This window comes from Melanerpes formicivorus, unplaced genomic scaffold (genome assembly GCF_026170545.1).
Source record: "Melanerpes formicivorus ecotype bairdi unplaced genomic scaffold, bMelFor1.0.p_v2 SCAF_15, whole genome shotgun sequence".
Classification (NCBI taxonomy): Eukaryota; Metazoa; Chordata; class Aves; order Piciformes; family Picidae; genus Melanerpes; species Melanerpes formicivorus.
The window spans coordinates 7158723-7174340 of NW_027142367.1; the positions used below are offsets into that span (position 1 = coordinate 7158723).

Genomic DNA, 15618 nt, shown 5'->3' on the forward strand with positions numbered 1-15618 from the left:
TGAGCACACAGATTTCTTGTAAAAAAAAAGCCATTTCTCTCTGAACTTTTCTTTAAACATTACCTCAATTCTGGTGATCTTCTAGTACTCCAGAAACCAAAATAACAGCCAGATAGCTAAAACCAAACAGTACAAACAAAAGAAACCCCAAAAAACTGCCTTTTTCTTCTGGAAAGGACTAATGGCTATGAAAGAACAAAGTGCAACTACAATTGTTATGCAAAACTATATCAAGTAGCATCTATCTGCCCCTACAATTACACAGTAAAAAAGGGTGCTTTATTTAAAGTTAGTTTTAAAATGCATGGGTTACTTCCAAATGTGTCACTCTCATCATATATGCACAGAAAAAAACAGAGAAACTGTGCTATTTTGTGAAGTTAATTCATAACTGAATTATGAATTCATAAGGTCTGAAAAGCAGGACGTGGCTTTCCCTTTAATCTGAGAACAGGAATTAATTTTCTGCATAGGGGATTTTTCTTTCCATTTTACTTGCATGCAACTTTTATCTAATGACTTATTACCATCAACACAGCTCTAATTAAACACAGACAACTAAGACAGCTGTAGATTAGGGAAGCATCAATTTAGTGTACTGCAGCTCAAGGAGATCAGAAACTCCCAGGTCCATAATGTTCTAGCAATTGCAGCCTACACTGGACCACTCAATCACTCCCAGAGTTCTTCAGAACTCATTTAACAGACCAGCACATTCATGTATGACTGACAAATCTATCATATTATGGGCTCTCAGGCCACTGTTAAAGGCTGGATGAGAATCGTATCTTAAGCTGAAGCTAATAAGCATTAACTGCACACTTTGGTATTTACTAAGTCCCAATTCCCACAACAAAAGATACTGGAAATAACACTTAAAAGTCTCTTTTTCATCATTTCATGGATATATTTGTATTATTTCACTGTGTCTTGTTTGTGTTTTTCATACATATCAAAATTCAAAGTGAACGGATGGCAACACTCTGCTCTGGCAGAAAAATCCTCCCAGCCACAGCCACTCTGCAGCCTGCTTGAGAATAGCTGGCAGGCTGTGAAATACACCAGTGCCTGTTTGTTGGCTCTTATCACCATCACTAGAGGTTTCAAATCCCTGTGCTCCAATCCAAGTCCTATAAACAACCCTTCCTGTCTTCCACTTTCAATCTGCATATAAGAACAAATACCTTATCAGCATTTTATGACAAATATGCCTACCCACAGTCACCTAGCTTCAGGGTGCTATGTTATCTGTCTGTAACCACAGAGTCAAAACTGAACCTGAATCCTTTATTTTCACCCCCACCTTACTGAGTTCAAATACAGCTTCATGTGAGGCTGGTGAATAACAGCACACTGTTGTATACATTGCCTCATCCAGAATAGTCATCCTTGACAGGCTTGTGGAAGAAAGCAAGAAAGGAGAGAACAAGCTCACTAAAGATAACAGTTTTGCAAAATCAGTCCAGTTTTGCAAATGGAAAAAACCAACAACCAGCTCTCCCAAAACAGTGGGACCAAAATCCCTTCTTCTCCAGACATCTTAACAAGTAGCTGGAGCAAACTGCTACACAGGGTGTAGAATAGGCAAGTTTTCCCTGGCATTCCAGCAACATGATCAGTCTCATCTCATGTTCCTTTTTTAGGCTCCCAAACATGCACAACACCAAGCTGCAAGGCAAGGTTCCAGGTCCGGTACACAGACTGAACAGCTGAGTGCATCACATACTCACAAGGATTTTATCTGGTTTATCATCACACTTTGTGATGCTTAAGGATTTCCAATGACCAAAGAAGGCAATGCTCTGGACTAATGCCATTCTGGAAGTGGAATTTAAAAAGCTATTTCTCATTTAAGATTAAACATAATCAAAGGAAATCAGGTTCATAATTCTAGTTCATAAAACCATATGCTTCTCTTTCTGGTAAAACCTTTCAGTAATGTCTCTGCTTCCTGCACTGACATGCTCACAAACCCCCTCACCAATGCCTCTTTCAGAAGGTTCCTCGTTTCCACCTGTACAACACCTAAAAGCTGCCACAAATCAGGTATTTTTTTCTGAGACAGCATCTGAAATCCATAGCATGTTCCTACAGCTAAAATACCTCACCTGCAAAGTGCTGTCTTTGAAGTTATTGACTCTGTCCATAAGATGCGAGAAGATGTTTTTAGTTGAAAAACTACTCAATAATAACACTAGTACAGTAAAAATCCCTATATTACTCAGCCTCTTTGGCCTATTGATACATATATATGGGTTTTTTTTCACAGTAACAACCAATATCACTTGCATCCAGGTTGCAAAAGTAGCTCCTAAATATGGGTTACAGTTTTCAATAAACGGATTCTTTAGCATTGAAATTGCTGCCTTGTGTTTATTTGATACTTCATTCTCTTCAGAAATTAAATATTGATGAGAATCTGGGTCACAAAGGTATTTGATTCTCTGAGCAAGATGAAGGTGAATGAAGAGAATGAAGAGAAATCTAAACACTTCTGAAGATAAGTACAGTTTACATCTAATGGATCTTTTAAAGAGTGTAAGCATCATCACATTTCCATTATTTGAATATGACCAAAGTGAAAGCAGCACAGTGATATGATCCTTTCATGTTACCATGGTTATATGTGATAAAGACAGGAGGTGTTTTTTAGATTTCCAGTGTTATTATTCTTACAATATTGCAAGGATAAATTTAAATGGGGAGGATGGGATGTCAGAGGGAGCTTTTAGCTTTTTTTTCTCTATACATGAAGCCAGGATGCAAAAACTAACAGGGACAGGTGCAGACGCCACATATTTTACTGGGATGTCTGTCTCCCATAGGATTTGGGGTTCAAAATGATTACTCACTACAGAAAGCTTCTGGAACTCGAGAGTACCAGTGATGAGACAGTTGAGGTCATCAACACCCAGGCTTTGCAGGGATTTGTGATGTTCAGACAAATATTGCATCAAATCTTGGTGGAGGAGATTTGGAAGGGAGGGAGAAGTATTTAATCTTTCCAATGACGATGTCCTTTTGTTTTATAGATAAGCAAGACCAACAGATAGCTGCTGCAGAAAGGAGCAGCCCTGCTGGTCTTCCTTCTCTTGAGCTGTACTTGTCTGACTCTGCAACAAATCTACTCAGGGAGCTGAAACAACAAAAATTGTACAAAAAGGATGCAATTTTTTGCAGCATGCAAGTCCAATTTATTACTGCAATGGAACATCTGTGAAACTGGGACCAGTGGAAGAGATGTTTTTTGTATTAGCTTGATTGCAGCAATGTATGTAAGGGCAAGGTCCCTGAACAGGTATCAAGAAAGAACTGAAGAAAAGAGAAAATCTTCCTTTGCTGAACAGCAATATTCAAAACGTTTGCAAGCTAATGATTCCTAACATCAGTTTCCCAAAACCATGAAATTGCCACATGACATTTTGCAAAATAGTATTCTTCCACTTATTTGTGTTCTTAACTAAATGGGCTGAAGAATGTGTCTTACCATACAGGTGTCTAGATCCTCCAAACGTTCTATCTCTGTCAACTCCTCAACCGTGATGATGGAGCGCTTAGTTGGCTTTTCTTCAGCTAACTCAATTTCCAGTGATTCCTGCTGTGGAAGTGGTTTACCACGTCTGGTCAAGTGGTCAGCCTGAAGGCAAGGATAAAGACAGGAACACACCAATCAAACTATTAAAAAAGGCAAACCAAACCTAACCAGAAAGCTCACAGAACTTAAGTGATCACAGATCCTAGAAGACCAACTACAAATGCAGTTTTGTGTGTTAATCTTACCTTTCCCCCCGTCTTTTCCCCCTACTTTTGTCATATTATTATAAGGCTTCCTCAGCATTTTTCCTGTCTTTATTATAAAGAAAATAAAGTGGTGGATGAGAAGCTTTGTCCTGCACCATTGTGGTATTTTCTTGTTTTGATTGGTTTTTTGTTTGGTTGGTTTGTTTGTTTGCTGTTTAGAATAGAATAGAATAGAATAGAATAAACCAGGTTGGAAGAGACCTTCAAGATCATCGCGTCCAACCTATCACCCAACACCACCCAATCAACTAACCCATGTAACCAAGCACCCTGTCAAGTCTCCTCCTGAACACCTCCAGTGACGGCGACTCCACCACCTCCCCAGGCAGCCCATTCCAATGGGCAATCACTCTCTCCGTGTAAAACTTCCTCCTGACCTCCAGCCTGAAGGCTGTTGTTTGGTTGGGCTTTCTTGTTTAAATTGCAGACATGCATAATTTCGTCTCATATACATTTCATGTGTAATATAATTTCCATCATTATTAGATGGCAAAAAGGGTATCACTAGCTATTAAAAAAAAAGAAAAAAGAAAAAAAGTCTGTTTTGTTAAATATCTTAATTGTCTTTCAGTGAAGAAATTGGTATGGATTACCAGAAAAATAATTTAAAACAAAAATAATCATTGATGATGATGCTGAGGGGAGGTTTAGGCTGGATGTTAGGAAGAAATTCTTCACAAAAGGAGTGATTGGTCATTGAAATGTGCTGCCTAGGGAGGTGGTGGAGTCACCATCACTGGAGGTGTTTAAAATAAGACTGGATGAAGCACTTAGTGCCATGGTTTATTGATTAGATGGTGCTGGGTGCTGGGTTGGGCATGATGATCTTCAAGGTCTTTTCCAACCTGGTTAATTCTGTATGAGATAAGATATATTTTTTTTATATTATCAGAAAGGAAAAACTCTTAACAATATTAAAAATACATTTTTAGACCTGCATAACAAAGATTGTTTCTAAGAACAGGGAGAATGTTAACATAAGCCACCCTGGACTATACTTGGAAAGGAGTGGGTTCATGTTGTTAGGAAAATGATGAAATATTTCCTAGTTCCATTTGTAATTGAAGAGAATATTAAATAATACCTGTAATAGACAAATATTTGAACAGTTAGAGAAGCCTTCAAATTGGCAGCTAAGGAGAGCTGTAGTCCACTGCTTAGTATCAGCATGACTCTGGACAACCAGTGGATTTTAGTTTTGTTAACCACCAAAAAGGGTGAAGGGATGACCTGAGACAATTACAGTCTGCTTAATCTGGTGTCTACACTGGAGAACTGTTATGGATCCATCTATTTTTAGTCACATTAAAATGGCTAGAATAACAATTAATTCTAATTACCCCCACATTAGGCAAGCTCAGGTCTCATCAAACAAGGTTTATTTTCCAAATTTGCCTCAAACACTGTTAAGTCAGTGCAACGTACACAGACATATGTAGGTGGTTGAGTTAGTAGTATGTGACACTTCAATTTAAGGAGCTGGCACAGAACTGCATCAGTACATTTAATCTTTGCTGCATTAAGAACTAGCTGCCAGCTCTCAGATTGCAGTTGTCAGTTGAAGATTAACACTGACAAATATGACAGGAGTTCCTCTACCAGCCTTTTCAAGACCTGTAGTCTTCAATGTGCTTTCACCAGTGTCATACTGTTTGAAATAATCTGCAGCTAACAGAAACACAAGGGTGTTAAACAGTGAAAGGGACATGTTACTAATGCAGTCCAAAATAAATCACTAAGTAAATCAACTCAAATCAAATGCACAGACAATCTTTCCTAAGGAAATGAAAGTACTGGCAATTGGCTACATTAGCTAATTAAGGACAGTTCTGAAAAGCAGCAAACATCAAGCACCCAGAAGTCGTAACTGGGACAGAGATCTAGTAAAGCCAGCCCTGAAAACAAGCTACCACTGAAACTGACAACAGAAAGGAATTCTTCTCTCCTTTGCTATGTAAGCATAAGGAGCAAAGAATATCAGGAGAAAACAAATTTCACTCTTACATAGTGTTGGATAAAGCATTGGAACAGTCAGTCTGGTCCTGGGGACCACGATTTAAAAAGAGGCTTTTAAAACAGCTGGGGAATGTGCAGAGAATAGCTACTGAAGTGACTCAAAGGCTGAAGAAAATTACTGTGTCAGAGTTAGAGTATGTCCAAGTTGTGCAATATCACTGGATAGAGACTGTGCACTGCTCATGCCAGTTGCGCCTGCTCCAGGCCAACCAGAGCTAATTTATGGGGCCACTTTACACAGTGAGGCAATGCTGCTGTGTAGCTTCTATGCCTAGAGGATGTATCTTTACACAGTGCTGCTCTGTATTATGAAGACACACCCACAAATAACCCAGACTCTTAATTTATTTTTAAAAAATGGGGGAGGGGAGGGGAGGGGAGGAGAGGGGAAGGAGAGCGTGGTTTGGTTTCTGTATATGAAGACTTTCATAAAGAGGCAAAGAAATATAGGTTGCCTTATTTTGTGGGGATATATATGGCTCCTTTATCTTGTGGGAGAAAAGCACCTGAGAAAATTTAAGCCTGCAAGCTGAAGCTAGAGAAATTTCCATTAGAAATGAGGAGCAATTTCAATCAGGAGAATAACTACACACTGGCTTCTTTAAAAAACAAAACAAAACAAACACTCCGCCCCAGTCCCACTACTGTGGGATCATTAGAAATAAAAATGCTTTTCTGCAGACACAGTAATTTATTTCTTCTATTCTAGATGAAGCAAGTACTGTTACAATAAAAAAAAGACGCCTCCTGGCAGCTCAGCACCTTCACACAACAAAAAGTGCTTTCTATGTTTCTACCTTTCTCTGCAAACCTGATACCTGTATTTCTGAGGCAGTCTCAAGATGTACTCATTCAGGGAACACATCAAAACAATCCCCTCCTCCAAAGAATGAATTTTTACCTCTCATTTCACATTCAACCAAGCCTTATCATCTCATCAGAACAAGTAGGCACTCGTGACTCAGTGTTGCATCCTGATGGCATTTTCAGTTTTGTATCTGACAATAATGCCAAAGTTAATAGACAAACACATGGCTGTGTTTTCTTTAAAGCATAAAGGAAGAGTCTCACCATCACATTTCAAATGATGTTAGTGATGCCAATGAAAATAAGACAAATTTCAAAAGAGAGCTGTACTAAGGAGAAATTGAACAAGTTATGAATGTAAACAGCATTGTTAAGATACTCAGCATGTACAGGTATCAACCACACAAATACTCACCAGTTTGTGATGGCAGTGGGAAAGTGCATCCAGGATTTCATCTACAACTCGGTCAGACAGGAAAGAAGCCACTGTCAGTTTTACTTCACTGTGTGAGGATTGAAGATGAGAGAGAAATTTTTAATTCACACAGGAGATTTCTGTCTTCACAAAATGTTCAACAGTGCAACTATTATCCAGTGCTGTCACTTTATTTGAAGCAAAACATTAGAAGGTGTCAGGATATATGACTGCAGGTTTCAGAAATAAACTCATGAATCACACTACAAACACAAGAGCCTCTGTACCATATTTAACCTGCTTTAACATTCTTCTAAAAGCTGAAATGAAAACATCTGGGTAAGAGAGCTGAATGATGTGCAACTTTGTAAGGAACACTGACACTGAAGTAAGAAAAACTTGAATCTCAGATGAACAGGGTTAGGGTTAGGGTGGTTAGGATGGTCCTGCCTGTTTAACACTTCTGCACCAAACAACTACAACTCACTCGCTTCCTCACTCTTTTCTTGTGTTTGTCTGCCAGCTGAAGGACAGCTGTACAATGCTGATTCTATCAACTTTGCAATCACAATTTTGCTTCATCTTTTTCCGTTAGGAGACCACTTGCTCTCTCAAGAACTTCACATCAGCCATTCCGGTTACACAGAAGTAGGTGGAATAGCAACACATCCACTGCAACTGAACTATTATTTCCCTAGGAATTTCCCATCAAGGAAACATATACCTTGAATTGCTCCCATGGGGTCCTCTCTCTGCCCACAATACAAAAGGCTCAGGCTCTGGAAGACTTGCAGCTGATAAGTACATAGGCCTGAGCTGTGGCCCAAAGCTCTGTCTCTCCTTCCTCTATCATTTCAAGTCCAACTGCTTCAACTTACACTTGCCAGCAAGTAACAAGATTTTGTTTTAAGGTATTTATCTGTAGATTGAGTTGCATTGGATTAACAAAGCTACTTCTGTCTGGGGCTAGCACTGCTACACAAAGCCTGTAGGGAAGAGTAAGAATCACCTGGGAAAGGCAATGCAGTTCATAGGCAGGTAGAATGGCGGCCAAGCCAGAGTAGCAAAAGAATGAGAGTGAAGGACTTCCTTCAATTACTTACATAGTAATTTCAAATAATAAAAGGTAGGAAGGGTGACACCCTCATCCCACTGACAGTTGCAGTTTTCACAGGTGGAGGGGACACTATAATTGCTTGAAGGTCAAGGTTTGCTTGATAATACTGATGTGAACAAAGTTCACTCTCTGCACCATTTAAAATGCTCTGAAGGCATAGCTCTGAAGTCTCTTCCAGACAATTTTGCTGCATTCAGTAAAACTGATTTTTAAGTCTTAAGGTTTTCTTCTTTTACAAAGATACTAGCATCCCACAATCCAAAATGGCATGCTTTTCTATCAAGCAGAAAGGTATCCTTAGCCAAATAATAGCAACTGCAAAGGTTTAAGCAGAGGTCAGTCACATTCAGCTGCATAATATATATATATATATATGTATATAATGTATATGTGCTCTGGTCTACATTTAATGTGAAAATGAAAAAGGATGCAGTAAAAGATCAGCTCAAATCTTCTGTTTTCCCTTTAAAAATAAAAATAGAAGAGTTGTTTAGGAAAACAGTTTCTGCTCCAGGTTTCTGGTTTGAACATCCAAACCTCCATTTTGTAAGTATGGCTGTCTGCTGTGCATACCTCCCACAGAAACAAAAAGTTTTAAACTGATTGCTACAGCTACAGGATGAAATCAAACATGGCAACAGGCAGAGAACTGTTAACATTCAAAGCAAGTAAGTGCAATTTTCTTTTATAACTCAGTGTTACCTGAGCACATAGACAGATTTGACAGAAAGTATCAGTCATGAAAACATTATTTGTGTACCATAAATCAAAACTCTTTTACTAAATAGAACAGAAGCACATGCACTAACAATCATGTTAACATCTGGGGAGATTCCAAATATTTGGATCTCCTGAGCTAAGTTGACCAAACCTGCAGGACAATTTCCTTTTCTTTGAATGCCTTAATATAGTTTCTTGTGAGTCACAAAAACCCTCCAGGAATCATCTACTACACAAACACGCATACATGCAATCCAAAATCCAAATTCCGTAACCAATTTTGTTAGTTTAGTCTTTTAAAGTACCTAATTTTATTGAGGATATCAATGCCAGATTGCTCCAAGAGGACATTTTTCACAAAGGTGCGTGGGATGGAAATCTTCTCAGTGCTTGCCTCGATCAGGTCTTCACGGATTCGAGCTTTCTTCATCACATTCGGGCAAAGGTTTTCTGCTGCATCCACCATAGACTCAAGGAGTGTCTGCAGCACAGTAAGCAAAAGTTACTACCAAGATTTTCATGAGGTGGAAGATCACAGTGGGCAACAGCACTGGGACCAGTTCTGTTTCAAATCTTTGTCAGGGACACGGACAGTGGAATTGAGCACACCCTCAGCAAGTTTGCTGATGACACCAAGCTGTATGGTATGGTCGTTGTGCTGGAAGCAAGGGACGTCATCCAGAGAGATCTTGACAGACTTGAGAGGTTGGTCAATGCCAACTTCATTAAGTTCACCAAAGCTAAGTGCAAGGTCCTGCATCTAGGGCAATCCTAAGCAAAAATATAGGCTGGGCAGAGAATGGACATAGCAGACTTGAGGAGGACTTGGGGAGGCTGGTTGATGAGAAACTCAACGTGAGCCACCATACATGTGCTAGCAGCGCAAAAAGCCAAACAATATCCCAGACTACATTAACGGAAGTGTGGCCAGCAGGTGGAAGCAGGTGACTCTGCCACTCTACTCCACTCTTGTGAGACCCCACTTGGAGTGTCCAGCTCTGGAGTCTTCACCACAAAGACATTGACCTGTTGGAGCAAGTTTGAAGGAGGGCCAGAAACATTATCAAAGGGCTGGAGCACCACTCCTATCAGGACAGGCTGAAGGACTTGGAGTTATTCAATCTGGAGAAGAGAAGACCTTATGGCAGCATTTGAAGTGGGACAGCAGAAGAGGCACTTTTACAATGACATACAGGAGGATTTGGACTAGATAGAATCACAAAACTGTTTTAGCTGGCAAAAACCTTTAAGATTATTGAGAACAAACATTATCTAACTCTACCAAGTCTGGTGCTAAACCATGCCCCTTAGCACCATATCTATGCATCTTTTAAATGCCTCCAGGGATGGGGATTCCACCACTTCCCTGGGGAGCCTGTTCCAGTGTTTGATAACCCTTTCAGTGAAGAAGTTTGTTCTAAACATCCTCTGGTGCAATTTAAGGCCATTTCCTTTCATCCTATCACTTCTTACTACAGAGAGGAGACCAACACCCACCTTACCACAGCTTCCTTCCAAGTAGTTGTAGAGAATGGACAGCTCTCCCCTCAGCCTCCTTTTCTCCAGACTAAACACTCCCAGTTCCCTCAGCTGCTCCTCAAAAGACTTGTTCTCCAGACCCATCACAAGCTTTGTTGCCTTTCTCTGGTCCTGTTCCAGGACCTCAATATCTTTCTTGTAGTGAGGGGTGCAAACCTGAACACAGTATTCAAGATATAGCCTCACCAGTGTTGAGCACCGGGGACCAATCACTTCTCTGGTCCTGCTTGTCACACTATATCTGATACAAGTCAGGATGATGCTAGCTGCCTTTGCCACCTGGGCACATTGCTGGCTCATATTCAGCTAGCTCTTAATCAACAACCCCATGTCTCTCTCTGCCATACAGCTTCCCAGCCTCTCTTTCCCTCTCTTTTCCAAATCAAATGTAAAAGTTAGAATGACCCTCTTGCTGTAAATGTGCAAAAGCATCAATGGAAGACCCATTATCTCAATCTTATGCCAGAAAAAACCCAAAACATTCCAAATACTTAAGTCAGTTCCCCCCACAGTTCTATAAGACTCCCCCAAAATGCACAGGACTCAAGTGCATGAATGCTGCACAAAGGGCTGACCTGACTACTCCTGTCCCAGTAAGAGTCTAGAAGCTCCACTGGGAAGTCTCTTGTGAGTAAATCACTTTCATGTCTGCAGAAATTTAACAAGTGATAAAGAATCGTCACCTTATTTCATATAATGGGGAAAAGGAGGTGAATACTAAGAATTCAGCACCGTTTTCCTCCTCATCAACTTTTTAATTATGAAGAAGTCATTGGTAATGTGGGATTATTACTGTTCTTCATTATATTCCAACTGAGTACAACTGAAGCATTTTCATATTTGAGCTGAAAGTTCAACCTTCACTTCCAGATTGTTTGATAAGTTTAAATATAATGAAACACAGGCAAGGTAGCTTAGTCATAAACTTCAGTTGACCTGAATTGCCTCAGAACCATATTCTTAAATTCATCCACTTCCACACAGATCCCAACAGATACTGAAGTTTTCTCACCTTGACTTCTTCATGAACTGATACCTTTGCTCATGCTGTATGGATGACTCTCCTTGCTGATTTTACAGTAAAATCTAACATAATTTAAGATAGAAGTTTCTGAGCAAGAGCTGGCTGAACACACAGATGAGAGTATGTACTATGAGGTCTATTTCAAGAACTGAGGTTTGACAGTCAACTTGTGAAAAGAATGCCTGTAAAGCTGCCTGTGCTGACTCTTGGGGCACTCTCAATACATTCTGTACCAGGTTCAAAAGTGGTAAATGGGAAAAAATTCTGCAATGGAGTCTACAGAAAAGCAGCTTTCACTCCAGTGGGATACATTAACTAGTGAGCACTTTTCTCCAAGACACAAAACATTTTAGGGTGCTTGAGAGATGCCTTTATTAAGGGCTTAAGGAGCAATTGGTAAGTCCTCCCCTTCTACAAGACAAAATAAGATGATGATAAACAGTATATGCTACTTCTGCCCACTGCAAGCACTAAAGCAATTTCTTTCATTACAATTGGACAAGTGTACAGATAATACAGCTCAAAGTTATATGAAACTAATAATGAAAAGATAAGTGATATAAATACATTGAGAGGTTGGAAAAAATTATAAAGAAGCATGGCATATTTGCATTTAGCAACAGGAAACCTCAGATTTCATTATTTCTCTATGGGAAACATGGAAACACAACTATCCACAGACCTTAAGTTGTTCATCCACAACTCTTGTGACTTCTCCAGCCATGGATTCAAGTGTTTCTTGGATTGGATTGGAGAGTGAACCATTTGCTCCTGCCCAAGCAGCTCCACCGAGGTGATACAGATTTGGCAAGAGCTATAAAACAGAAAAATCATCTTTGGAAAGCAGGCTCGTCACTACCTGTCCTCAAACCTGGACAAACAGCAGGAACTCTCCCTGCTTAATCAGTGTTTTTTCAAATTAGAATTATTTCATCACTTTAAATACTGCCTACAGCTGACCATCTGAAGAAAACACTCCTTTGTGACACAGAGTTATTTTAATTCCTGAGAAAGAGAAAAGCTGCAGGCACACACTGAACTGCTCTCAGTATCACCAGGATGCTGGGCAAGGCTTACCGTTTTGGAGTTCTTGGCATCCCTCATAAGTCGTTCTGCAGATTTGACATCTTCCTGTACAGCATCCACACCACAGTTTCTTAAAGAGTTGAGATGATCTTGCACTTTTACACATATTCTGTCAATCATCTACTTGAACAAAATACATTGAAAAAATAACAACATCAGAATGTTGGTCAAATACAAACTGAATTCAGTCCAGGTAGCAAATCAATAGCAGCGTGCAGAGATTTTTAGTGACAATATAACAATCTGGAAATGTGTGATGAGAGCTCGGAGGTGTATCAATGATACTAAAGAAAAGCTTACAAAGACACACCTAAGCATTGGAAAAAAAAAAAATAAGACCTCACCTTTAAAAAAAAATTAATGCTTTGGAATATTTCCCCACTGTCACTTCTAGGATAACTAACCAGTAAGTTATTCATTTAAAGTGTTGGGGCTTTTTAGCAAGTTTAATGCTGAAAATGTTGATATATCTAATACCTGGCCCTAGAAAGGCCCTGAAATTAAGAAGGTCAGACAGTAAGAGAAAGCTCTGTCATTACCCATTCAACAAAACCCAGCAGAGCATGTGTAAGCAAATTGCAATTGTGCAGGCTTCTGGGATACTCTTTCAAAACATAAATATTCCCATTTTCACAGTATCACAGTATCACCAAGGTTGGAAGTGACCTCAAAGATCATCGAGTCCAACCTGTCACCACAGACCTCATGACTAGACCATGGCACCAAGTGCCACGTCCAATCCCCTCTTGAACACCTCCAGGGACGGTGACTTCACCACCAAAGCAGAAGTTTCCACCAGACCTTTCACAGTGGGATGAACAGAACTTCATCTGTATCTGCAACATAAGTCACTCAACATGCTGCAAATACAGGGCAGGTGGTATACCTGTAGCCTTCCAAGACAAAGCAATAAGAATGCCTGACCTGTAGTCAGTTTTGATTAAGATGTACGGGGCAGGGAGATACAGCAGTTTAAAGTCTTTATTAGTCCACATGGCATTCATTAAAATTGGCTATTTGACATTCTGAAGCAACATCTGAGAGCATGTCAACGTCATATAAAGTCTTGAGTTCTAGCATCTCGTATCATTAGCAACAAGAACTGAAATAATTTCACAGCATGCTCCTTTGCTGCTCCACATGACTCTTCCTCTTCAAAGGCTTTTGGGTGGCTGTTTTTTGTAGAAGTACAAAAAGCTAATTAATTATTAGATAGTGGAAAGTCTCGCTGGGACATCTGGACTAAAAAAACCCCAAACACTCTGGGAATAATAATAATGTAGTTTTACCATACTAACACAAGACTTTTTTTCCCAGCTCTCTTTCAAAACCCATCCTTATTGTACACAATTTTATATAGAAATGAGTCCTTTTTTTTTTTTTTCTCCAAAAGAACAACAAATTACTTTTACTGAAACCTGATGTGTGTGTGGTTGCTGGAGAAAAGCACAACTAAACCCATCAAGCTACAAAAGTATCTAAATTTAACTCCCATGGAGATTGTTAACTTGGGGAGAAAAAAGCTGGCATTGGAACAGATAATTACTAAAAATACAGTGATGTTGGTTCTTGCAGTTTTTAGTACCAGTACATCTCCATGTACAATTTTCTCTGTCAAGAGGTTCAAGTATTCAGGTTCTAGTCATAAAAATGTACTCCATTAGCTGTGAGTAACACAGGTAGAAATATGTGACTTTGAATTAAGAGTTTAAAAAAACCCAAAACTGCAGACAACAGAGATATTTCATTGTCTTAGCTGATGAGCAAAACAGAGAGAGTTGGTTCTGCCACTCTGCTCTGTTCTACTGGGACTTCACCTGGAGTACTGTGTCCAGCTCTGGGGCCCTCAACAGAAAAAGGTCATGGACCTGATGAAGAGGGTCCAGAGCACCACAGAAATGACCAGAGGCATGGAGCACCTCTCCTGTGAAGACAGACTGACAGAGTTGGGGCTGTTCAGCCTGGAGAAGGCTCCAGGGAGACCTTTCAGTACCTGAAGGGGGCTACAGGATTGCTAGGGAGGGACTATTTACAAAGGCCTGTAGTACTGAAACAAGGGACACTGGTTTTAAACTAGAGTAGGGTAGACTTGGATTGGGCATTAGGAAGAAGTTTTTTCCTATGAGGGTGGTGGAACACTGAAACAGATTGCCCAGGGAGGTGGTGGAGGCTCTATCCCTGGAAACATTCAAGGTCAGGCTTGATGGTACTCTTAGCAACCTGATCTAGTTGGGGATGTCCCAGCTTACTGCAGGGGAGTTGGACTAGATGACCTCTAGTGGACCCTTACCCACACAGAATCACCAAGGTTGGAAGAGACCTCAAAGATCATCAAGTCCAACCTGTCACAGTGCATTCTATGATTCCTCTCCTGTTTGCTAGTCTCTATTTGCATGGGAACACAACTGGTGCAAAAAAATATAAAAAGCAGAGAAGACTTCTGCTTTACTTTGTTCCCTCACTCTAAGTAATGCTTCCCATGTGTCGTAGTTTGGGCTGGGTGCCCTCTGCTACAGGGGTGTTTCCTGTGTCCAGAAGTCCAGCCCAGTGGGTGGACACAGGAAATTATGTTATTTCCTACCATGATCCCTTGCACCACTATAAGTTTCACAGCGGGGTCTGGCACTTCCTCTTTCCTTCCTCTCCGCCACCTGGTAACTGGGGGAGCGATCTCCCGGCCATGGGCCTGGCTAGGCCCGAGGCCATGGGGGGATGGGCAGTCTCAGATCTGGCCAGCTGAGACTAGCCTAGCAGTAGGGGGAGGAAGGAGGAGCCCTGGGGGTTTTGGGTGCACCCTCAGGTGGGGATGGGATCTCTCTGGGTCTGTTTTGGGGTTCTTCTTGTCACTGTGTTTCTAGTTCTCTGCATGCACTCACTGTTCTCTATTTAAACTTTCCATCACTTTTGCAATCTGTTTGTCTGAGTCGTTATTTCTGCGCGTGGTGGGGAGGGGGTCTGCCCCAACCCATTACACCATGACACCCACATTTCTGAAGAGTTTAAGGCAGATGATGATTTACTCTCTAAAGCTATTTGCTCTGGTGGCACCTAAGGGCATGTGTACATGGTTGCTCAGTACTGGCCAGAGAGACT

At 40.5% G+C, this 15618-nt stretch overlaps 1 protein-coding gene across 2 annotated transcripts in view; it reads right to left on the reverse strand.

The window, feature by feature from the left end:
* The window catches only part of CARMIL1 (capping protein regulator and myosin 1 linker 1), a 223183-nt gene that overhangs the window by 39026 nt on the left and 168539 nt on the right, over positions 1–15618 (reverse strand). For both annotated transcript variants that reach the window (XM_068147531.1, XM_068147530.1), the window contains exons 25-29: positions 12517–12645; positions 12122–12253; positions 9182–9357; positions 7040–7127; positions 3488–3637 (exon numbers count right to left, since the gene is read on the reverse strand). In XM_068147531.1, the coding sequence (XP_068003632.1) occupies positions 3488–3637; positions 7040–7127; positions 9182–9357; positions 12122–12253; positions 12517–12645 (675 nt within the window). The remainder of the gene's footprint in view (positions 1–3487; positions 3638–7039; positions 7128–9181; positions 9358–12121; positions 12254–12516; positions 12646–15618) is intronic.